At 35.9% G+C, this 26,056-nt stretch overlaps 1 protein-coding gene across 3 annotated transcripts; it reads right to left on the reverse strand.

The window, feature by feature from the left end:
* Nucleotides 1–1,473: 1,473 nt before the first annotated feature.
* Nucleotides 1,474–24,987, reverse strand: LOC103950073 (callose synthase 10). Of its 3 annotated transcripts, XM_009361226.3 has the most exons (51): nt 24,440–24,662; nt 23,953–24,050; nt 23,617–23,780; nt 23,347–23,458; nt 22,974–23,084; nt 22,706–22,831; nt 22,441–22,530; nt 20,862–20,959; nt 20,641–20,758; nt 20,154–20,282; nt 19,193–19,269; nt 19,029–19,107; nt 18,286–18,378; nt 18,087–18,186; nt 17,834–17,957; nt 17,548–17,734; nt 17,382–17,434; nt 16,482–16,542; nt 15,979–16,060; nt 15,108–15,157; nt 14,729–14,815; nt 14,360–14,442; nt 13,501–13,528; nt 12,842–12,939; nt 12,635–12,716; nt 12,368–12,528; nt 12,137–12,257; nt 11,719–11,816; nt 11,534–11,624; nt 11,259–11,419; nt 11,052–11,161; nt 10,493–10,627; nt 10,282–10,350; nt 10,008–10,179; nt 9,475–9,589; nt 9,079–9,198; nt 8,641–8,756; nt 8,446–8,529; nt 8,213–8,325; nt 7,781–7,833; nt 7,517–7,693; nt 7,379–7,426; nt 7,084–7,242; nt 4,501–4,614; nt 4,302–4,390; nt 3,997–4,155; nt 3,796–3,898; nt 2,928–3,047; nt 2,370–2,420; nt 2,079–2,261; nt 1,474–1,980 (listed from the first exon to the last, which is right to left on the reverse strand). In XM_009361226.3, the coding sequence occupies exons 1-51, from the start codon at nt 24,645–24,647 to the stop codon at nt 1,744–1,746; spliced, it is 5,697 nt and encodes a 1,898-aa protein (XP_009359501.2). In that variant the 5' UTR covers nt 24,648–24,662; the 3' UTR covers nt 1,474–1,743. The 3 variants fall into 3 exon arrangements, with proteins under 3 accessions (XP_009359501.2, XP_048443979.1, XP_048443980.1); XM_048588022.1 differs by lacking the exons at nt 1,474–1,980; nt 2,079–2,261; nt 2,370–2,420; ... (3 more) ...; nt 4,302–4,390; nt 4,501–4,614 and adding an exon at nt 5,813–6,105 and having other exon boundaries at nt 24,440–24,987; XM_048588023.1 differs by lacking the exons at nt 1,474–1,980; nt 2,079–2,261; nt 2,370–2,420; ... (3 more) ...; nt 4,302–4,390; nt 4,501–4,614 and adding an exon at nt 5,814–6,003 and having other exon boundaries at nt 24,440–24,985.
* Between the last annotated feature and the right edge of the window lie 1,069 nt (nt 24,988–26,056).

Genomic DNA, 26,056 nt, shown 5'->3' on the forward strand with positions numbered 1-26,056 from the left:
TGGATTGCTGGTTGCTTTCGGGTGTAATTTATATGAGTGGTCAAGTAATATTGGTCCTGTTAATGGCCTTTGAGTAAGATTTGTCGGACCAATCCTTCTTCGGCTTTTTTGGTTGATATTTTTAATTCGAAGGACTTGTTTTGGAACATTTGTTTGTGACTTGGGATATTCGGCTCGGGACTCTGAATTGTGAACCAAGTTGAACTTCTCATATTGGTATATCATTTGGGGGATTACTTATGGGTTTAACAGAGTCATTGTTTGCTTGTTGTAGTGAGTTATATGAGAAGATGAAAGTGCTGAATCTGCATCCCGGTATAGGCCCTACTAATTTGATTCGGACCATTTTTTTGGTTGCATTGTGATTGAGAATTTAAGTTTCTGCGAACTTGTTTTGGGATTTTTGTTCGCTGAACTGAATGTACACTGTATTGGTTTCAAATTGTGAAGTTCTCATACTGATTACTGACTGATTGTATTGATCGTTGTCAATATAGCGATATTGGGTGGGATACGTGTGGCTTAGTTCTTCATATAGACACCGAGTTAGAACGGGTATAAAGGTTTGTAGGCTTTGGTTTGTGGCCATGGATCTTTCTTCAATGCAAGTTCTTTTTCATTTATCTTTTGGATCATCATTGGTTCTATGCATTCGGATATATTTGAACTACGTTTCCGTTTGAATCCCGCTAGTGCTGAATGATGGGTTCTCTTGCTAGTCTCATGAATTCATTGAAGCATTTTGATATCAAGAAGTTTTATCTCGCGGTCTTGGGATTGAAAGTTCACTTCGTTTATTTGACCAAATTTTGTGTGTTTTGCCTAACTTGTTTGTATGGTTGTTGCCTCTTATTATTCGATGTTTTGGTTGTCTGAATGAATAGTTGCATTCACCAAATTTTCGATAATTTGCAGGGTTTTAGTAGTTTGTATTTCTTCTAGTCGAGTTATAGATCCTGCCACTCATTTGGGCACCATAAAACTTCCGTCTTACATTACAAGTCGTTTAAGAGCATTCATTCTTGCCTCGTGATCCCGAGTTTGAGTCCTTCCTCTCCGAATATCGATTATAACAAAGAGAAATGCAAAGGAGATTCTTGCAAAAGTTTCTCACAAATAGACGACCGAGGGCCTTTTTGGATAGAGCCAAGTTAGATCACTTTGATCGCTTCAGCCCTTATTGCGATAGTCTCATAAACTGTAAGGCAGCAGGGTTCATATAGAATCTCATTTTTAAAGTAACCTTAACATCTCTTAAAAAAAATAAAATAATAAAAGTGAAATGCTAAGGAGACTCAAAGTGAGACCCTCCATATACTACCCTTCTTCTCGCGTTTTTTACTTAATATTTTATAATGCAAAGGGAAGAAAAATTGAATGGCCAATCCCCCGATAATATAATTCATATTGAAGACTGATCAAATTTATGAGGATTATGACAGAAAAAAAGAAGGAAAAAATGGCACAAAAACGTCGCAAGGGCTATCTTGTCATTTTACCAAAATGGGGAGTCAATAAGCTAATCCCGAAGGACTCCCTACCACAACACTTTCGCCGTCATCAAATTCACTATATGACATTCTCAATCACAGCTACAATTTTTTACAACCATATATATGTACATAAATAACCGTTCTACCCTTGCCATACCCAAAAACAACAATATCACACGAGATGTCGATAAAACATATACAAATTTCTGAGCAGTTGCAGTGGCCAAATCTTTTCAGGGGAGTGTTCCGATTAGATGTCAACGTTGGCTTTGTTTCCGGCGAGGATGAGTGATATTTCCAACCCACGGCTAAATGCTTGGTTAAAGAGAAGTCGAGACTGGAAGGTGGAGATGAAGGGGAACCAGGACAAGAACACTACAGGAGCGAAAATGAGCATCCCCATACCAGCATCGTACATCCTGGCAAACTCCCTCACCGAGTCCCATAAACCTAGACGCCTGACGATGCTCTTCCAAGTGACCGCTAGCTGTTTTATGCACAACCGAAACAGCTCAACAAAACGTTGCCAAATGACCGTGTATATAGAATAACGCATGCAAGGAATGGATATAAAGTTTAACTTACGCATAATATGGCCCATCCGGTAGGAATGATTGCCAGCAGGCTTGCAAACAGGTCAACTATTGAGAGCTCGGTAAATATTACAAGAAGAGCAATAACTGCGACAAGTCCTAAGGATGCCACACCCTGTATAAATCTCATCACGAGCTGAAAGTTGGCGGACTTTTTGGGACTGAAGCTGAAGACCTGGAATGCAAAATAAATTCAGTCACCAAGAGTATGAGCTTCATTAAAATATATCGAGCATACTCAAAAGCTCGAGGCAAGGGGTATGACAACTTTCTTGGCACAAACCTTGAAAATCAGGACAACAGTCACCAATACAACCCAAGAGAAGCCGTAAATCTGCATCAAAACCAGAAGACAAAAATGTCAAGATAAAGAGCGAACGATGCTAACAATCGAGAGAATGTCCATGCAAAATCACAAAAAGGTGAACCACTAAACATTAGAGCTGAAGCTGTATGCACATTCAACCATGCACTATAGTATCAGTCGGAACTGTCATAGTCGTAATCATCTCTCGAGTACAAATCAAAATGAAATCACAACATGATTATATATTAAGCTCGTAGTATGAGATCAAATATAGACAGATTCAGTTCATATCTGAGTTGAACACCCATCTCCAGAGCATGCCCAATCTACAAACAGAATTCTCCTAAACTTCTTCGTTTCCTCTTTTTATTTATCTTTTCAGTGGATGCACATTTCCCATAGGATTGCCTAAAAGAAAGATTTGGTTGGCAAGGTGTACAAGGAAATACTTTGGTTGACTTTGTTTGCACTGATATATCGTTCATTTGAATGTTAAAAAAAATAAATAAAAAATAGAGAGGATATGAAGTTTACCGCAAATGATGTGTCCTTTGCAGTGATATGGAGTTTGTAGACGACACCGTATTGAAACATGAAGAATCTCAAGCTCAAAATTGTTTCCAATATACGACCTCTCAGTGTTTGAATATGCATCTGCACAGGCATAAAGTCAGCTTTAACACATGACATAAATAAAACAAGGGCAACAAAGAGAAAGCGGTCTTGAACACACAACAAAAACAAACGAGAGGACCATTCTAGAAGATAAAAATTAAAATGTAAAGATCACATGCAACATATTCAAACAAACAACAATTAACATATTACAACAACAACCAAGCCTTATCCGACTAAGTGGGGTTGGCTGGATCAACAAATTGTGGCTGAAAAAATATTCCTAAAATAGAAAGTCGAAATAAGATTGAGGCAGAGGCAACATCTGCAAAACAGATACTCTTACTACTCATCATTTAAGAAAGATGGCCAGCTCTATGCTAGTGCCCCTCCCCTCGACACCGGTCCAAAGGCAAAAAGAAAAAGAAACAAAAGGCTAGGCAAAATTAGCTCCAGAGTCAGGTGCAGTTTCCTTGATATTTGTATATTAAATACATGACAATGTGTTTACAACAGAGATCACCTAAAGTGTACCACACTGATCTATACAACAAAGCAACCTACAATCCTAAACGAAGCTAGATTAAAGAATTAACATACAAAAGCCTCAGTCTAAAATAATGGCACTTTAATCAACCTATACAGATAATTGCAACATGAAAACCTATGTACATTATAACATTTAACAGAACGAACTTTAATAATGATAATAATAAACCAACTTAAAGAATTAGAAAAACAGAAACACCACTTTTGTTGAAATTCTAATGTCATTTCAATCACAAACCTGCTCCTCATCCCACCAAGATTCCCAACTATGCTCTCCCTTAACTCCTACCCCACCTCGGTAAAGAAGCCAACCGGTCCAATCATCAAAATCTTCCACCGTCCTGTTTAATTAATAAGAGAGCATCTCAGTTGTTTCAAAAGGACAGCTGCGCATATGTGTACCTTACAAATAGAAAGTTAACTAAAAATAAAAACATACTTTTGCCACTCGAAACCAGACGGATTAAAGATATAGGGAGCAAACAACCAGGAGATGACAAGGAACCAACTGCTGAGAGTTAGCAAAATGTAAGAAACAGCACCACCATCTGTGTACCCATATGCAATGTAAACTATAAGAAGTAGAGCCACTTCAAACCTGCAAAATTGAGACATAAATGAGCTTCCCAAAAGAAAAAATAAAAAGTTTAAAGAACTTCACAAATATAAGAACAACCCCTCATCCAAAATTTAAAGAAAGTGGAAACGAAATAATGTATTTCATCACTGGAAAATACCACTTACGCTTTGACAAAATGACTCCTCGAGTAGAGCCTATAATTCTCAGCAAACTTTATGTGCTTGACAACAAAGCCTCTACCAGTTGCTCGGTACTGTTGGTGAAATGAAAATATAAATACACGAGCCATCAATTCCATACAATAAGATATGGATAAACAAAAACAGAACTTTTAAGAAAAGGATGAATGAACCAAATACATACTTTTGCACCTCCATGGAGAATGGTGCGCCCAAAATAATGAGTTTTAGTTCCCAATGAGAATGTGAAGAACACAGAACACAACTGAAGCTGCATTGTGATAAAACTGAAAACCGCCTGTAACACAAAAGGTTTTTAATTGTAAATGCTTATACACTAGAATTTTAACTGCAAGATACTTCCATATACAGAAAACAATGCTTCACTAGCATACAGAGAAAACAATGTTGCTTTTCCTGTCTTATTTTAACATTCTCTAGAGCTCTGAAAAAAATTGTATATTCTCATAGAAGAAAAAGGGTTGGACATCAGAGTGCACTGAGTTTAAACTATATGATGTCTTTACATCAACCCCCTCTTTTCGAGGGTATTAAATGTTATCTTTACAAAATTACAAATGTAATAAAACATTATGAAACACTGCAATAAAAAACTTCCAAAATATTTCCAATGCAAATTTAAACCATGGATATTATTTTCTAACTTGAACTCAAACTCAAAAGGTTTCAATACATTGGATATCAGCTCTAGTTCAGATTAACACTAATAACCGGATTCAAATTAGCATACCCAGGAGTCCCGTATCAAATTCAATCTACTGACAGTTATAATCATGGATATAAATGAGAGAGCTAGAAGCCTAAACCTAGAATCAAAACAAGTCCTAAGAACACTGAAAAAATTATTTATTCTTGTAGCAGAAAAAATCAAGTGCAAAGTATGAGTGCACTTAGCTTAACATCATATCTCTTAGTACTGGTTTGGTACTGAGGTGCTTTTATAAAAAGTGGGTATCAAAAAAAGATGAGTTCAAAATGGTGTTTGGTAAACACTTAAAAACAACTTATTTTCACAGTTTTGGGTGAAAAAAAGCTGAAAACGTGAAGCAGCAAAAATAAGCTTTGAAAGACCGGCTTCTTTTCGCCAAAACATGGATGAATAGTGTTCTTTAAATGAACTTCCAAATTTCCAAACCTACCCTCACCCGTCTCTTCGCTCTTACTCAATTTCAAAACATCCACAGCTCAAAATTTGCATATGCTGCACGTAATTCTCGTTCTACCACAAAATTTACACAATTTCAATAAAATGAAAACCCTATTTTCAAAATTTCACTAATAAAACGATTGAATTTGGAGGATGCAGAATCGAAACCTGCAAAACACTGTTACAATAGCAAGTATTGCCGAAATTCTCAAGTCTGAAGTATTGCTCGCCTTCCGGAAACTGGTTGCCGAGAGCCTTCTCGAGTTTGGACCCCACAACACCCATCAGACCCAATCAATACACAATTTAGATTAAAGCCAACGACTCAGTTCCTCTCTCTCTCCAATTCAAGTCAACGATTCACATCCATGGACAACTGAGTCGCTCACCGAGTTGGTCACCAAGCTTCTACCAAATCTCCCTTGAGAGAGCAAGGATTGTGTTCGAGAGATTCCGATTGGTGTTGCTGCGGTGGTGGTCTTTGATAAGGGAGTGGAGTTTATCGGCGACCCAGCCTTCCTTCGGATATGGCAGAGAGAGACAGAGAGAGAAGGATGAGAGAAGGAGTGGGCGGCGGAAGAGGAAAGAAAATACAGGTTTTGCAAAAGAGGAGAACCGAACCTTGGAGAAGAAAATAGAATAAAAAAATTATGATTCCATAATAAAAGAAAAGATAAAGAGTAATAGTTGTATGGTAAATAGATATTATAAATGTTGGATTATATGTTGAACGTTGGATTATGATTTCTTGTTAAACGTTGGATTATATGTTTAAGATAAAGTTTTCTTTTAAAAATAAAGTATATTTAATAATTCACCTTTATTTGTTAAGAAAATTAAACTAATGGCACATCTAGTATTATACCCTTTTTGGTCATTTCACAGTCACAGCTGTTTTACATAAAAGTTTACCAAACACTATAATACTACTTTTTTTTTTTTCCAAAGGCATTTTTACAAAAAAGTTTACCACACTCTGCTGCTTTATTTCACAGCTGTTTATTCTCACAACACAGCAGAAGCAATTTTTTTTCAAAGCACAGCAATACCAAACCAATCCTTACTTTCACCCACCTCCTCAATTGAGTTTGTTGTCTTATAAAAGCTAAAAGTGTGTTGACGCACAAGATTGGGTTAACCTAGGGTTAAGTCCTCTAAAATGAGGGTGAGGAAGCCCATTTATAGGACAACGGTTTTGTCCCTCCCCTTTCACATAGCTCAAGTGAGATAAATAGTGAAGCCCAAATATGGTAACAAAAGATCTAGAATAACCGACTCTATGAACTTCTAAAATCATTTCCAATCCAACAATAAACTTATGGATTTTTTATCGAATCAAACACAAAAGCTAAAATCTGTTCGGTATCAGCTTTAAATCAGATACCGAAATTAATAAATCAGATTCAAATTAGGACACTAGTATACATGCTTCTCTTCCATGAACTCCTTATATTTCTCGTATCTTTTATCCTTGTTCAAGTTATCTTCTGGAAGTTCTTTATATCCTAAATCCACTATGAATAGGAAAGTAATCTTAACTTTACTACAGATACGGACATAAAATATGAACATACACAGATGAGGATTAAATAGACTAACCTTCAACAATCCCAACTCAAGTATAAAACCCATAATCATTGGAACTGCAGTAAAAATTCCAATCTGCACCAAGAATTGTGCATTGAGAACAGCATCTAATGCTGTGTTACCCGACAATTTTGCTTGCTTCGCAATTGCACGATCAATTCCAGAGAAAGCCTATAAGATTTAACAAAAAGGTATCATCTACAACGCATTTATAAAAAGTAATAGGAAATGAGCTGGTTCACCTAAACTTTTCCCATCCACTTTTCAAAATTATCTTTTCTCCAGTATGGTTTAAGTTACCACTTACCAGATAAGCCCTTCCATATAAGAAGATGTATACTACGAGAACGGTCATCTGCATCACAAACCAATTTTTATCACAAAATCCAAATATGAAGAATAAAAAACAAAAACTAGAATTATGCAGGATTCAAAAGCAAAGTACCATTGTGCAGACGTAGAAACCAACAGTGGTGTAAAAGAAAGAGAACATCCTGAAAAAATCAAAAAGTTGCCCAAGCCTGTACACATCCCTACTGAGGACCTGCTCCCCATTTCCTCCTGCTACTTTCCCTTCAAATAATGCAATCTGATTTAATCCAACATCTCTTCCTTTCCCAACCTACACAAAGAAGCACGTTATCAAGAGACCAGAAAGGTATTCATCACTTAACTGGACAACAACACAACATTTGCTTATGTATGGAACCTGAATGTATTCGTGGTGTGTAATGTTACCCTGCCTCAATGTGGAGTTGAACCCTGCAGAATTTGTTTTAATTAAGTTGACAAAACCAGATTAAAAGACACAAGAATGAAGCACAACAAAACTCACCATTTGAAACTCCTATTAAAAAAATAATAAATCATTTTCTTCAGTGAACATCAAATTATTAAGGTTAGGAAAAGAGCAAAACATTCCCAACTATAGATGCACATGGACATCAACTATAAAGCATCTTTATAGTGTATCCACCTAAATTCTAAGACCGATGTACTGTATTTAAATTGATTTGGGGGGATGGGGGGTAACATGTTCTCAAATTTCAGTAACCTAGAGGCATCAGTGTAGCCATTTACAAAACTAATCAGTATTGCTAGCAGATATAAGAGAAATATTACCAGCATCTTATATGCTTACCTCCAAAAATATCTTCACTAATATTGATAACACGTGACGATTTACTAATCCCACCTCGTGTAGTGTGGAAAATTCTGTCAAACACATCAGGGTGTCCATAGTGCATACGAACTCTGCATATTAGAGAAAACAAAACTCAAACCAATGCCAGGACAGAAAACAAACCAAACCCATTGAGTAACCACATATTCAAAATGTTTGGTACAAACAAGGTCAAGTTACAAAATACCAACTTGAGAGGATATGCTAAAACTCGTTGAGCCAAAGTCACAAAGCTAGTCTCTTGATTGGACATGAACCATGCTAAAGATGAAACACTGCATGGATACAAATAACATACATGTAATCAAGTATGCTGGCAATAATAATTTTGTAAAATTTTTTTTAAAAACTAAACAAATAAAGACTGGAAGAGAAGCTGGCCAAACCTTCCAGTAAATACATGCTCTCGCACGCCAAGAATAGTTGGATGTCGAATGCCATGTTTTCTGCGAAATTCCTCAAGGAGATTTCTCATTTTCATTGCCTCCTCAAGGTAGTTGTCCTAAAGAACCGAATAAGAGCATATATCAATCAGCTGTTATATCCTCCTCAATTGTAGCAAAGTTGCAAACTAGTGTAAAATTAGCCTTGTGTCAAATTGCAGGTGATAAAAAAAATTATAGAGAGAGAGAGAAGTGACATGTTTAGGGGACATGTTTAGGGTGCATGAATTCATTATTTACATAATGTAGTAACAATACAGTAATCCACTAAATTAAACAGCCATATAGGGAGCCAATGAGAGTGTAAAAAACAAATGCTGACAACAAAGAAAGCAGCAACACACTCAGTCACAAACAAACACCAAATGATCAATTGGTCACCTGGTTCATGTCAATAGTCTGAACAGCTTCCCCGCGAGTGAACACTATTGCATGGTTTTGATTTTCAGGCTTCCCTTCACCAAGCTTCGGATCACCAGGAAGTTTAATGGAGTATATTTCCTGTAAATTGATATTAGACAAAAGAAAAACTCACGTAAGCACACAATGAGATTAATAAGTGCAATTATTCCCAAACCCTTTGTACTATTCACCTAATAGAGTCGATTTATAAATGTTGAGCCTCTCAGCCAAATAATTTTTCAGATGGGATGCTTTCATTAGACTCATCTAGGATGACCAAAAGGTTAACACCAAAGAAAATTTATTCTAGAGTATAGACTACAGAAGACCTTAAACTGGACGGAAGAAAAAGAGAGGGAAAAAAACTCGGAGTACCTGATCCTTTCCATGTATATCGGCTTTTACAAGCTTTGAATAAAATTCCTTTGTGGTCTTTCCTTCAATTGCACCACTCTCCTCGTGTATATATGCAACCCGAAGGGCCTCATTCCTAGTCAAATGTAAATTGAAAATAGTATCATACAAGTGAAAAATAAAATACCTACACCACCATCCCGTTTCATAAAGATAGGTTCAGGGAAACCAAGATTATCTAATTGTAGACATATGACTTGGCATCCTCAAAGAGTTGAAGAACTGTATGCAGACATCTGATATATGATTGGAACAGAACAAGCAAGCACACACCTAGGAGAGGATATTTTCAACGTGATACGAACCCAAGATGAAGGTTTACATACTTGACATAGACCTAACTTACCATTGCTGGTGCTACTAGTGTACTGTCCTTTTTAAGATATAAAAAGGGCTTGCCTTAAACCCAGAATTAAACCCATTGTTTACAAACTCATACGAAAGGGTTAACATAACTCAAAACTTGAGAGATCCATTATATTAAAAGATTGTACCTCTGCAACAAAAGGGATATATCAGCAGCCTCCGGTACCTTTCTCTGCTTTTGTTGCCCATAAATTTGGCACGACACCACATAAGTAAATTTCAAATCCGCTTGTGCTCGTGATTCACGTGACAACTCATAACCTTGACTAGTGAAGACATCATTTTGCGGATAATTGCCCACTACCAGTGCAGGAAGATATGTTAAACTTACACACATTGTTCAAGTGCTCAGTGCTCACCCAAAGAAACTTGAAAGCAATTCAAATTTCTACAAGAAAATACCTCCAAACGGTCTTCTTTCCATAAAACTCTGTAGCATTAAAGCCTTTCTATAATACATCATACCACGCACTGCAATTCAAGAAATTAAATCATTCGATACAAGTCAAAAGATAAACCAACCTAACTGACATATGATTATAAATATAAATGAACTACCAACAATGTTAAGTTTTTGAAACAAATGCCAGCTATTATAGCAAGTGAAACTAACCGGTCCTAGCTAAAGTCTGCCCGCGATAAGACACCCAAAACCGAAGCTCCAAAGAATCACTTGAATTTTCCTGCAGCTCAGCATCCCCAGTAGACTCACCCCGACCAATCCGTTCCAAAAAGTTGTCCCACTCGTCTAAAATGAAAGACAAATTCTTAGCCACTTAATGTAAAATAAACAGAGAAACCAACGAATAAAATCAATGATGTATAACTACAGTCATGGAGGACAGGGATCCATCCCAAACAGTAAAATCTCTGTTCAGGGATTAATTCATTCAGAGCTTGTTTAAGTTAAGTGACCAAAAGTTCAAAGTGATGTCCATCTTCAGCTGGATTATAACTAGGCCACCCAAGATAAAATGCACTTTTCAGAAGAAGCTTGGCTCATGCTGGCAATCAGTTTAGATGTAATTAAGCCAGGCACAAGAATCCTAGAATTTGGCTCCTATCAGCTCATATACAGTCCTACAGGACTGGGCCACGTATTTATAAAGGCAAAATATGGATAATGAATATTTTCTTGTGAAGATTTTATGTATAAATGCAGGATAACATACCTGGAAAAATTTTCTGAAGATAGAAAAGAATTGATATTCCATCCTCATTTTCAACTCGCAATTCAGAGGAACTATAAAGTACCGTCTCACTGTAGTACGGGGTGAAGACACTGTTCTCAAACAAACAACAGATTTTCAAAATAATATAAAAAATAAATAAAACTGACAGGTAATGAAGTTTCAGCTCACATGATGAAAATCATTTACCAGAAGGGAACCATTTCACTAACTGGCTTTGCTAAAGGCATGTCCATAAACAATGAATTTGTAAAAAACTCTAATCTTCTTCTTGCTTCAAGATTTTTTGGAATATTTGCTGCAGAATCCTTTACAGTGACAAGAAGGTGTAACCGCTTAACCAGCTCTTTCTGTGGCAACAGATACAAAAATATATACAATAATTAAAACCCCTGAAATTTTGAATACATACAAAGACGCATAGATTCTTTTTCCCTTTGTATCTTCCATTCAATGATGCTTACGGTTTCTGGATCATTGGGCCACCTTATCCTGGAAAACAAGCGCCCTTCATTTCTTGCTTTTGCTAAAAGGCTCCAAGTGTCAAGCTGCTCCCTGGAGCGTTTAGAAGGGGAAGGATAGGTAAATTATAAACATCACAAGAAAATAAAAATCCGGCTTAAAAATTAAAGAGAAACAATTCACATACCTCAAATCAGATGACAAAAGGTCATGAGTAACAACCTCATACAGCTCAAATACAGATTTAGCAGCCCCTTTTGCAAGTACATCAGTTTCATTGCGTATCTGACATAAATCATCCATGTCAATAACAAGACATTACGAGACCATATTAAAAGGATAAAATGACTGATATCTAATAATAAACCTCAAAACATTCAACAAGCTGTGTATTTAAATGGCAAGAATTAAATAATATAGAAACTGTAGTTACATGTTCTGTAGTAGCAAGACGTAAGAGAAAGACGAATGGAACCAAGACTTTACATAAAACAACCACATACAAAGGAGTGACTGACAAATTTGCCGCAACAAGCACTAAATAAGAGTTCTAAACTGTTAAACAATATGAAACCTTGAGTGATGCAAATGGTCAAAGAATATACCAGCAGCCCAGTTAAAGCTGTAAGTTTCTGTAACACCTGCGGAAGCTTCTTAAGAATTAAAGTTACAAGAAGAGAACCCTCCATAATACTGTTGTTGATCTCACGGTAGATCCTTTCAACCCTACCATAAAGAAGGCAGCACAGACAACTCAACCATTTGACAATCATGATATGTAACAATCTGACACTTGAAAAAGAAGAATAACATGGTAAATATAAGAGAATTAATACCAAAGTCTCCCTTCACCATCAACCAGAGAATATAGTATCTTTTCAATACTGCTGTAGACTTCCTGAACTGCATATGCCATGTACTCATCCCTGCGTATTCTATCCCAAAGATCTGCCTGTGTATCTTTGCAGTCCAAAGCCAAATCAATTGCCAGCAAGATCTGTAAAATTACCAAAATATAAGAACAAATAAAGAAAGAAAGAGGATTTATACTACAAAATGCTACTGGCTATATCCATATTTCCAACTGAAATCAAAGGCCGTACCTTACTACTCAGAAGAAACAAAGGCCATTGAACTAAACTTAGACTTCCTGTGTTGCTAGGTATACAGAGCAAATCCATCTCCCTGGAGGATAAAAAAACACGCAGGTTCAAGGCTTACCAACCATAAAACAAAAACAAACTGGAGTAGCAGGAGAATAGCATTGAGATTTTTCTTCTCATTGCAAGTAGCAAGCCTCAGCATATTACCTATTACTAATAAAATCCTCCTCTCGCAAACTTTTAATTATCTCGTTCCAAAATGGAGAAAACATGGCTGCATACATCTTGTTTGAATCTTGAGAATCCTGAATGAACCAACTCATACCTCAATGCCAAAAATTTCATAGCAGGAAGAACAGAAAGGGAAAACAAAAGTGGTCGCAGTAACAAGAACAGAGCAGATTGCAGAGCCAAACTTGAAAAATAACCACAAAAAAAGAAAAAAAAAAAAAATTACAAGTGACACTGAATTTTAAGATATAAACATTTGTTGGAAGTCATCAGTTAATTTCACATTTTCAACACAAATGGATTTTAACAGGATGGAAGTTAGATATTTTCATATTAAATCCTTCCCACAACCGGAAAACAAAATGAAATGTCCCAGATGCTGCTGGCATATCCTATTACACAGAGTGAGAAGTTAACATGCATAGAAGCTTTTAATGTGTGTCCCACTGTCCTTGAACAAATAAAGACTTGTAGTGAAGCCTAAAAACCAATATGCAACTCAAAATAACTCTAGACATCCTAAATTACTTTCATAGACCAGAAACTTGCAGCAATACGTTGTGCTAACATGGAATATGATCATCTAAAAAATTAACTGAAACAGTAGGGGAAAAAAATCAGCTTAAAAAACTCACCTGGGATGACTGACTGTTAAACGGCAACCTGAAGAAGTGAATTGAGATGCAAGTTATTAACAAAAATGACAAAGGAAAATGTAATTTCGATTACAAGATATTTGAAAATGACTGATCAGGTTCCAGATCCGTCACATGGCTAACAAGTTGCCTATTATCATACTACACAATCAATCATCTTATTATACTAGAAAAATAAAAATATCAGCAAGATTCCCATAAAAGTAAGAAATGCACTCGAGTATGAAGCGCTTCTTTTAAAATTGATGACTTTCTCATAAGTAGGTGGACTTCATTGTACCCTCAATGATCACACCTTCAGAATTTGATGGAATTTATATCAATTGAATAGCAAGTAACCTTCTATCGAAAGATGGCAAGTAAACCTTTCAAGTTAATCAACTCTATCCAAAAGCTCATTAATGATTCACTTCAGCTTATTCTCGAGGACATTCATACCACATTCAATTATATTTCTAAAAGGGGGAAAAAATAAAATTGTGCGCAAATTTGATAAAAAAGGGCAACCCCAAGCCAACGAGGCTCCCTGCTTTTTGAGGGTCAAGGTGGGGTGGGGTTTTGAACCTCTATCGTACGCAGCCTTACCCTTGCTGTGTGCGAATTTAATATACAGAACAAATCTGTATGAAACTAAAAGCAGCAAAGGAAATTGACAACAATGGTACAAGGTCGAAAATTCAAATCACTTCAGAGTATCACTATAGTGCTGTCAGGAGGACCAGCATTTTAATTTAGTACCATGAGTTTCCCAGCCACAGTGCATATTTTAAAATTTCCAAGACCTGTACGCCTTCAACCAAAAATTGCAGTAGTATGAGAAAAGTAAACAAATAACCACCTTCTATCTTGTGAGACAAGATTCTTGGCAAAAGCTTCAGGAAAACTCTCAAAGCGCTTATGCACCATTCCAATTGAACGTATCTGCCACAAACAAACAACAGACAACCAACCCTGTAAGAAGTTGTGATGAATTGCATGATGAAACAAATGTAAGGAAAATAGAAAACATGAGAGCGAAAGAGAAGAATTGAGGCAGATGAGATGATAGAGCGAAGTATGTTAGCCTACAATTTCATTTTTTTTTCTAGAACCATAAACTTAGAATAACACCTTTACATATGTTTAACAATGAACAATACAAACATAGAGCAGAAACTACCCATACGTCGCACAGAAAGAAATTGCAACTATTTAGAGTAGATAATACCTCGCCTAACCGAGCTCTTGCACCGATCACACCACCAATAATGGCTGACAGGAGTGTGTACCATATGTAAAAATCCATGAGATAGATCTGGACCATAGAACATTATATTAGAACTGTGCATCCTAAGTAGATGCAATATGCACATTCTAAGACAGAAGGCGTTTTAATTCAAAAGGTAACAAGGGAGAAAGCCCTTGATCTGAGAAAGACAAGAAAATGAGCACCTCACTTGAGGCACAACAGATTCTTATGCCATTTTAAAATATTCCCAATGTCAAATTCAACTGAATCCAACTTTCTAGTCTAACATAATACATCTTCATGAAGTAAATTCAACCCTCTCATTAGAAGCCTGAAGCTAAAGAAAGAAGATACTCACACCCACAACAGGAGCCCATAGGCAAGCTAGCGTCAATGCATTATGGTTATCTGCAAAAACAGATGTATACATCAATAACATGCAGCAACATTCTATTCCAAGCACTATCAATCCCCCAAAGAAACATCAAGAACAGTGGAACCATTAATTATTGACAAAAAAGTATGTTCATACAAAATGAAAAAAAGTTACACATAAACAAATGTTATGATTTAAAAAATAATTGCTATTGCGAATCAACATGATATTTGATTTAATATAGGAGAGCCTTCTCACTACAACCATATCATGATACAATAAAGCGTCAAACACATGATCAGATAATTTGCACAGAATGAAGAGAGTAAGAGACAATCAGTAGCAAGATATCCACCTATAGAGTACATTTTTTAAATTCATCAGAATGACATGTATTACGATACAGATGCCAAGGACTAACACGTCAAGTTTAAAGTGCAATCTCATGAAATACCAAAAGCTTCAAAACGTAACAAGCACCTTCCATAAGAGGATTGTTGGAAACCAGTAGGGAAGATGTAGTGCTTTGTGGCCCATGTGCAGAAAGAGGAACAGTGAGAAAGGTGGTTTAACATAATTTTAATGTGAATCAGAGAATGTTGATAAAGTAGTCATCCTGAAGGTAAAAGTAGCATCTTGACAACACGTCATCCTGATTAATGATAGACCAATAATTGCACTTCCATAAGTTATGGGGCCTAAAGACAGCAATATCCGAGTTTTTGTCCCTTACTAGTTTCTACCAGAAAACAAAAAATAGGTTTTGGATTGAGTTGATTGCTGATGTCAAGCAACAAAGTACTAGTGAGCATAAACAAGAACACAGAAAGTAAATCAATGTTGCGAAACTCACTCTTTGACACCAAATCATGCCACGAGTATTGCAGAGATGGAAGGTCCACGATGATTTTGGTGGGTTCAACAAGAGGTTTAATCTGCAGTATAAATGATGACTCAAGTAAATGAAACAGTGTAAAAAGTAGAAGACAAATACAAGAAGTCCTAATGTTCAGGTTATACTACCAAGCAAAATCATAAATTAAATTAAATTCAAACTCACCCCAATCTAGAAAAACTACACTCAAAAGGAATATTTTTAAAATGTTTGGACCAAGATGCCCAAAGAGAAACTGAAAAATATATATCCATGCCACCACCACATTTCCATTTCCCTTCCTTCCCATCAAAATATCCCGATCTCAAATCCAAAGTTTCCAAACAAACATACATCTCATCTAAAATTAAATTCTTATATAATTTTACAAATCTACTATAGCCAAACACTAGACTTGTTGATCAACTGAAAAATATACTCATTGATCACTAGAACTTGAGGACGAGTAAGAGTAGCCTTGCCTGGAGAAAGTAGGTAAAGGTGAACTTGCAGATGAAGATCATCAACCAAAAGAGCACATACCTGCAAAAATTAGAATTTTTTGAAACAATATATGAGGCCCTTTACATACATGCGGTCTCTTGAAGAAATAAAAGCTAATCAACCAGCATATATGTCAACACTCGATTTGACATGCAGACATAGCCAAACATGAATATTAAATTGAACCAGGCCATCAAAATATATTGGACGGAGTACCGACATAAATCTTCATCACAGAGATCTGTCCTAATTTGAAAACTCCAAAACCAAGAGCCAAATGTAAAGTGAAAAAGAATATAATAACCCTAATGAACTCGAAATAGCTTAGGGTGGCGACAAATATATCAGCACACCTAGAACACAAAAGGGAGTGACACCATAACTTACATACAATAAGTTAAAGAAGTTAGTCTCCCTTAAGTGATGACAAGCCTAGCCAAGCTGCAGAATTCCATGAATATGCCAAGATATTGATACCTTATCTGAGAAGCAATAGAAAATATAGACCTAAATAATCTGGAAATATCATAGTAAGTCCAACTGGATGACAAACACTCAACAAGTTTCCTTTAACAGAAACAATATCTAGAAAGAGTATAGCCTATTTGGAATATGAAAATAAAAAATGAAAACAAACTCTACTAAGCTCTATCTTAAGAATTGGTGTTCACTGAATGAGGCCCTTTCTTCCCAAGTTCAAAGCGACACTTGAGAACTCAAGTCACTTGTTACTTTATCCCAAAATTTTTTGTGTCAGCTCAACTCAGTTACATCAGATTCTAAATAACAAGATCACATTGTCAACCATGACAACAAAAGAAATCAAGCTTGAAGCTGAACAGATAATCAACAATAAAAAGTTCTAAATGCCCACATACCTGCAGTAATCACTCATCTTCTCATAAAGACCGCGTCCAACAAAGTAACGCTCCTGAAATACAAATTAAGAAAGCAGAAAATAAAGTCATCACCATTTTGGCCATAGCAATTTTAAAATTATTCGGTCACCATTTCAAAGTTCAAACCGAGAAAAGTAGGACTTGCCTGATAAATCCACTTAAAAAATTGGAAGAAGGATTGATCAGACATCTCAGAAATTTTATGACATCCTGGAAACTTAAGCAATAGTGCAAGGCCTATGCGCAGAGCAGCATAAACACCCAATACAAGAACATATATCCGAAAGTAGAATGAATCTGAGTTTCTGTCATTTCTTTCCTGCAGAACTTTCCTGCAAATTTATAAATTTCAATACAAAATTACAAAAGTAATAACAGATATCAGGTAAAAATGTAGTTTGAGTAAACTGTCTAAAAGAAAGGAGACTCACAGATAGATATATGTCACAGCAACAGAGCTCAAGCCAAACCAGAAAAATCTAATCACAAGTCTAGAGACAGCCATGCCTCTGGCTGTGGTGTAAGCCCCAAACATGAGCACCACGTCCAGAAAACCTACAGAGACAGCACATCAGCCAATGAACAAAACAGGAAAAGAAAGAGCAACAATAGAATAAGTTTTTGGGACTAGCGTTGATCTGCAGATTGTTTGAAAAAATAAATAAACAAAAAGCAGAAACTTACTCTCTATGAAGTTCATGATAACAAAAGTTGGTCCAATGCTGAGGACTGTCTTTAGAGTATCCAAATTGATGCGTCCATTAAAGGCTATAATTGCCAAAGCCTTCAGCATAGGAAATACAAGTTAGACATTAAAAAATGTAGACATTTAATCCAAACTATCTCAGTAACCATATGTGGAAAGTTGGAAGGCAAAATTAACCTGGAACATCAAAACTAAAAAGATCCACAGGCGATGGAAACTTCGATACAAGTGAAAAAAGGTCCGATGCTCAACGAATGTGCTTTTTCCAGTCTGCCATCCAAAGCAATAATCAAAAGCGAGGAGGAAACAAATGGTTTAAGCAAAAGAATGGTTTTCCACCTATATGATACAACTTACAAGCACTAAAAAGTGAGACCCAAAACAGAAAATCACTCCCAATATCATCTTTGTACATAAGAGCAAAATGTTAAGGCCTTTTACATAACTAACATATGTAATTCATCAAAATCTATTGCCCAGCCAAAGCTGAATACACATGTTAATCACCAAAAAGGTTCAACATGTCAATAACGAAAAGAAAATTGTGCACCAAGACTTTCAGAAACAATTTATGTACCATATTTTCATCATGCTTAATCAAACTAGTGATGCTTAAAAATAAATTTTTGAAGAAGAAAGGAAGAAAGAACACTCGAGAATAAGAATAGAGTGAGCATACAACTATACAATTCTAATTGTTAAATTTGAAAATAATAATTGTGAACATCTAGTGTGCATGATGAGATTAGGGGGATACCTATGGACCCCTTTAAAGTTTTAAACTCTTAGTCATTGAGACTTTTTAGCAGAAAAGTGCCAAAAGAAAATATGAAATGTCAAGTTTAAGTTTCAAACCTTCAGAATGATCGAATATACAAAAGCATGAATGAATTTGGAGAAAAAGTACAGATATAACTAACCCTTTTTCTCTTTTTAGGTTTCAACAAGAATGGTGAATCCCTCCTCATAGGCCACTTCAATTCAAAACAAGCAGGTGACCTGCATATTGAAAACGAAATGTCACACTGCCAAACACAAAAGAATCATATCATCCATCAAAAATGTAAACGGGGAAGAAACAAACCAAAAGTATTCGTTAAAGTCATCATAATTCCTCCATGCTGAATGCGCAGCTTTCCCATTATTATTTCTAGCAGCTTCCTGCATGCGAAAAATAAAGCAAAACAGAAGTTATTGGCAAGACCAAACAGAGTACATATCAGCCACAGTATATTACCCTAGAAATTTAATGGAAGAAGCAACATCAGGAAGAAACCACACCATATTAGTAATGCCCACTATGAAACTACTGTCTCCATACTAACAAATAAATGTAATACCAAAACACCCCATCAGATGACAACATACTAAAGAAATAACAATTTAATTCATGCATTCAAGTTTCAACATCTCAGAACTCGAGGTACCACATAAACAAACTCCGTACATTTCAAGAACATTATCAACAACATTAAATAATAAAGGGCCATAGAAACGAACAAAGTGAATTTTTACCTCAAGGAATTTTACAAGAACCTAAAGTAACAATTGCTATTCTTGTTTCTGCCTCTTTTCCTTATAATTTTTTTGGATAAAAATGAGGGTGATATTGATCTGTTAAGAAGCCATAACTTTTATCAATAAGAATTAAACTAATAAAGCAAATTCTAGCAAGCTATTGGCCCGGCGTTCAAAGAATTGTGATCTTGATTCAAAATAAAAAGAATACACCTAAACTTTTGAAGGTTATTGAGAAGCCATCTGATTGACTTGGCAAAAGTAGTTCTAGTTTGTAATTAGTGAAAAGAGTTTTAGTGCTATAATGTTTTAAAGTATAACATGCTGCACCTACGTATTAACTGAATTATACAGTATTCAAATCCTACAATCTTTACAAAAATTACCAATAACATACATGCCATGATTTAGATAAAAACAAATCCAATTTCAATATCAAAAAAAAAAAAAAAAAAAAAAAAAACAAACAAACGAAGTAAGATACACTGAATATACAACAAAGAAATCTGAAATAGAAGTCCACTAACCGCAGCCAATGTATCATATATTGGAGAAATGATTTGCTGAAGGAAGGACACAGACCCAGACTCGGTTCTGCAGCTGGCAGCAAGAAGAGCTTCTCCATGATCTAGTATTGCATCTAACTCTTTAGCCATCTGTAGAACAGTAAGATGATGTCATCTCTCATTTGTAATAATTAGAAAAAATATAAATAAAGCAAGTTATGCTATGTTTTATATGCAAAGTCTCCTTGCACCATCAAACAGATAAAAAAACAATTTACAATACTAGAGAAACAGTATCCGAAAATGTTACTTGACGATTTCCAAGCTGTAATCTTGCACTAAATTTCTGAACAAATAAATTCAAAAGAGCCAACACTATATACTTCACTTGAAACTTGCATACAAATTCATACATGAAAAGAAAGTTTAAAATTCTACTCAAATAAGTGAACCTTATGTATATGAACTGAGAAGAAATCTTCAAACTGCATAATGTTTTCAGGCTTACATGGTGAAATATGTAGCAAATACATTCAGGAAGAAAGCGGACATTTGCAGCTTCACCCCAAATCAGAAAGTACAAGGAAACCAGAAAAACTTTCCTGTCCCGATCAATCGCTGCTAAACTGTGAAAAAGTGTATATGTAATTAGCAGTGTACATAAGAAATTTTTAAACGGCTGTTGACATAAGCATTAAGTATTTAAGAAAGCATTAGAGTTGAGATTACCTATTCCATGCAAGGCGTATCCGCAGGTATCTGCACCATTTTATATAATTATCCAGAACTTTTAGAAATACCTCATTTATTGCGTTCTCATCAATTTTCTGTGCACACCAAGACATAAATATATCAATAAACTTCACATCTACAAGACTATTTCCATGCCCATAGGTCCCGTACAATATCAAACAAACCATGACCATGCCATGAAGTATTATAAGCAATAGATTATTATACTTCTAAAGAACAATGAATCATAAAATGACACACATCTTAAATACCAATGTGAGCACTAGCAACACAAGTAAAAAGGGCAGTTCAAAACAGTAAAACATACAAGACCCTGCAATTGCAGAGTCTACAGAGAATCAGGTAAACAGTCTTACGCCCAACAGGAGAGAGGCTGTTTCCTACTTCAAACCCGAGCTCTCCAGGTTACCAAGAAGAACCATACACTCAAATAAGAGGTTGGGTAGTGTACAAGGCTCCTGCCATTGAGTGGTCTTACTCTAGGTAGGATCAGGTGTATACAGTCCTAGCCCCGCTTACAAACAGGTTGTTTCGATTAACTAACCCAGTATCCACCACATGAAGCGACATACGTTTCTCATGTAAATATATCTTTCAAATCTTATATTTTTAAATTTCTTGAAATCGCAATTTAAATTTTTATAAATATCAACACAAGCATATAAAAAGACATAGCATATAGGATCACATACTTGAGAAACTGTACAATGCTTCAAATTTAATTTTTGTAACAATTTGCTTCACAAGACATAGAAGAGGCTGGTATGTGTGTTGATTTACGGCTAAAAATTAGGATGATGCAGAAATTAGGTTTGTGTTACCTATTTCGTTTTGGTGTCTTATTTGAGTTTGGATTTTACTTCTTGGTTGGATTTCTTGTTTGGTGGAGAGATTTTGTAAATTACCTATTTGATTAGGATTTGGATTTACTTCCAATTAGGATTAGAATTCTCATTGTAACCTAAGTCCTATGCTCTATAAACAGGAGCCTAGGGTTAGTTTGCATGCCTCACCACAGCTTAGAGAGTTTTCTCTAATTGGGTTTTGGGGTGGAGGTCACCATTTGGAATCATGAGTGGCAAACTCATGACTCATTCGTTTGGCAATTTGGTGAGAATCAATTTGTGTGTTAGAGAACAATTTGGGAGAATCTTCTCCGTTTGTTTAAGTTCTCTACTTGTTTGGTTTACAGTTAATTTGTGATATTTGGGTTGTGAGAGTTAAAACACTCTTTTGTAATCTCCGTTTGTGTAGTGAAATTCCTCACCATGCTTCGCCCGTGGACATAGGCTTTACGCCGAACCATGTTAGATCTCTTGTGTTTTTATTTTGAGATTGTTTGTATCTTCACTTTCGCCTATGACGTTGATATTTGATACTTTGTAAGAATTCTCTCCCACTTGCGCATAAAAGTACAACAGTAAGGCCTTAAATGCAGAAATGAATTCACACAAATATTTAGATAAATAAATAGGAAAATAATAGGTGTAACAATTCATAACAAGTTCATTCACACGAGCACAAGGACATTGAGTCAACAATCCGAAGCACTCACCGGATCAGCCTCAACAGGTATACCAAGCCGAGATTGTGCATTTGCAATTGTAAGAACAACATTCTCTCTCTGGTTCCTCACATTGTCTTTCTGAAAAATTTAACCAGAATAGTTATCGCAAGCGGGTTTAGCAAAAAAACATATATTAAAAACGCATAAGAACAACAATGGTAATTGAAAACATATGCACATTCCAGGAAGATACCATACCACATTTAACCACATTTATAATTAAGCTTAGGGAAAATACAAAAAACACACAAACCTGAAAACCAAACACACATTCCAGAAGATCAAACATGTCCGCATCCCGTTGTCTGGATATCTCAAAGTCAGCAGGAAGTCTGGGGAATTGCTCGGTATACCTAAGTGTAGATATTGCACCTCTAACCTGGTGAGATAACCAAATACTTAAAACTGTAAGTCGTGAGTAACTTCAATGGTATGACAAATAAGATACAAGGTGAATGGAACAGAACTCTTGAAGGGCAAGAAGAACAGATGGCAAGACACATAATTCAGATCAAACTCACTTCTGGGAAACCTCCAATTGCATTGGTCAATGATGGTGCTTCTAGAGGGACAATATTGTAGGCTGTAAGCTCCCCGGATAATGTTGCATCAGTCCTTTTAACTTTTCGCAGCTGGAAACCCACAGATCAAAAAAGTAAAAAACAATCACGCATATTGGAACGAAAACAACAATGCCGAAATAGTTGGCAACATAAATTTGTAGATAATGTTTTTTTCATCACTCTTTTTTATCACCCAAAATCAACACAAATAAGTCAATATAAGATGAAATTTGCTAAAAGTGCAAAGGAATTAAGAGGCGAAAACAGGCTTTCAATAGTAAAGTAATTGTTGAGTATCACATCCAACCATAGAAGATAAAGGGATAAATACCTCCTCTGTAATAAGTCTTCCAACTCCACTAGGATCGGCATCTTTGCTAAGTGCCTCCATCACCTCAACTAAAGCCCTCAAGGTAGCAATTGTATTTTTCATTTCTACATAACTGAGCTCCGATATGAAACAAAAAATAATTAATTAATAACATATTTAACCATGCCAAAAAAAAGGGAAGAAGCAACAAAAATTTGGACAGAAAACTCTTAACAATTTCTCAGTTAAAAAAAAAAAGTATCCAACTAAAGCAAAAAATGGAAGCCATACTCGCCAAAGTCAGCACCAAAAGTTCCAGATTCACGCCATTGTTGTTCCTGTCTCTGGATATCATCGACTCTATGTCGTCGCTTGTAGCGCTGGTAAAAATCCCAAAGGTGCTCAATATCACGACTCCGATCTATTGGACCCCCATCTTTTTGTGCAAGTTTTTGCTGAAACAAAATTTCAAATACTCATATCGTATAATTATAACCATAAGAAATGAAAAGAAAATACATTATGCACAACCTACCTTGCAGTTCTAATTAATGTAATTGCAACAGTACACTTGCAGTAATAGCAGCCATGCAAAAATTACCAGTCGCGATTAGATCTTAAGCATACCTTGATTACAGACATCAATCCAGTCTTAAACTGAAGAACACCTCTGCCATCACTTTTCGGGTCCAGATTTTGCGCCATAGTATACGCCTGCTCACACACTAACATCCAAACAATACAACTCTAGTAAATACATAAACACTCCAACAAAAAAACAAGTATCATAACACCACCAGATCACATATTCCAGCTCGGAAAAAAAACATAGTCCGTAAACAACTTCGATTCGGCAGTACACAGAAAACATCTTTACATCAAAGCAAAAGCTACTAAAACCAGCAGCATATTGTATAATTCAAATCCTTGAAACAATTTAAGTTCGATTACGACGATTAGCTAAACTTAGCTAACTTAAAACTAAATCATAGATGAAATTTTACGCGCAGACAGAGATAGTAACAATTAGAAGGGCAAGCAAAAATCGAATTGAGCACTGAAAAAAATCAGCATGAATTTAATAAATTCAAGAACATAAAAGAAAAAGGCTTACGAATTCTGGAGACGTTGGGGTCCTCAGCTTGAATCGCATCGGCAGCTTGTAAGATCGCATCGATATTGGTGGTCTTCCCGAGCGACGGCGGGACGGCGCCGGCGATTCCACTAGGAACCCTCTCGTGGCCCGGGCCCGAGCTCCTGAGCTGCTCTCGCTTGAGCGCGGCCCGCACCAGCCGCTCCCAATTGTTGTAAATCCTAGCCATGGCCTACAAGCCTGGCTCAGATGAGAGCTTGTAGATATCAGTGCAAATTGGCTGCGCGCCCTTTCGAACTGTGTTGACTGGGTCCGAGTTGAAAGGTCCGACTCGGGGGAGACTGAGTCGCGTCGGACGGGTTGACTGTTTTTGAAATGTGAAAGGGGGGTTTGGATCCGATTGAAAGAGGTTTAACCGTTTAAGGAGGAGGGAGAGTGCGGGGAGAGGAAAGGGGGAGACGGGGAAGATGGAGATGGAATTACGGAACTGCCCTTTTAGATTTAAACCACGAAGGAAAGAGAGTCTATGAGTCTGCGAAGCGCGTATCGGAAGTTGGAGCGTGTCTTCGAGAATCATCCTAGTGCGGGTTTACCATTTTTGTTCAATAGTTCGAAATTAAAATTAAGGTTGGAGATTAACTTTAAAAAATAAAATGGTGAAAATTTGCTTTAGAAAATAAAATGGTGATGCCGTAAAAGTCGAATTACTTTGTAAGTTGAACAAACAAAGACAAACCTGAAAATCAATCCCAATAAAAATAAGGTGAAAAGTAATAATTTTTTGGTAGAGTGATTGCTTTAGTGAGTTAGATAGTTAATTGTTAAGGGAAAGAAAATTGGTGAAAATTGAATCGGTAAAGATATAGTTAATTTCCATCACTGCAATAAAATGTCATTTGCAAAAAAAAATAAAAATCTTTGTCATAAAATAAACAAGCTGCATGAAAATGAAGAACAAACTGTTGGAAATTATATTATTATATGATATTATAATTTCTAAAATATTGAATGAAAAGTTGTTGTTATTAGACGTCAATTAGTCAAAACGATGATTTGGTTGTTTTGAATAAGTGTTAGGCGTCATATGGCTTAAAGCCAATAGACACATAAGTTTTCAGAAGGTGTATTGAGTTTTATATAAATTCAAGCACTCCGATCATTAAAAAATAACTAAATAGAAAATTAGAGTTAATTTTTACTCTTGAGAAATAGAGTTTTTCCACTTTATTACTTTCATTCTTCATTTATTCAAATTCCGAATCGTGTCTTGAGAGTACGGAATATATAAAATTCACCAGAGTTGAAAGATTGAAGTGCTTTGACTTTGGATTATAGATTGTTGAATCGTAGAAGATAGACACTTACTGAACTAGCACAAGAATAAAGGCGAAATTTTATCTTTAGGACATTGCATTTATGCAAGTCTCATTTGTTAGTGTTTCTAACTTTCTCTCTAGTTATTTATATTAATCTCGTACATGATGATGTTGTTAATTTCTTTATAATTATTGTCATTGAGATTTTTGTGTGATTTTTATATTTTCTAATATTACTCAAACACAAACTAATAATATAAAACTCGTTTTGTGATTTGGTAGATTGCTCGCGCGGATAAGTTTTTCTCTTAACACATTGTGT

The sequence above is a fragment of a genome, unplaced genomic scaffold (genome assembly GCF_019419815.1).
Source record: "Pyrus x bretschneideri cultivar Hongxiangsu unplaced genomic scaffold, Pyrus_bretschneideri_v1 Contig27, whole genome shotgun sequence".
Classification (NCBI taxonomy): Eukaryota; Viridiplantae; Streptophyta; class Magnoliopsida; order Rosales; family Rosaceae; genus Pyrus; species Pyrus x bretschneideri.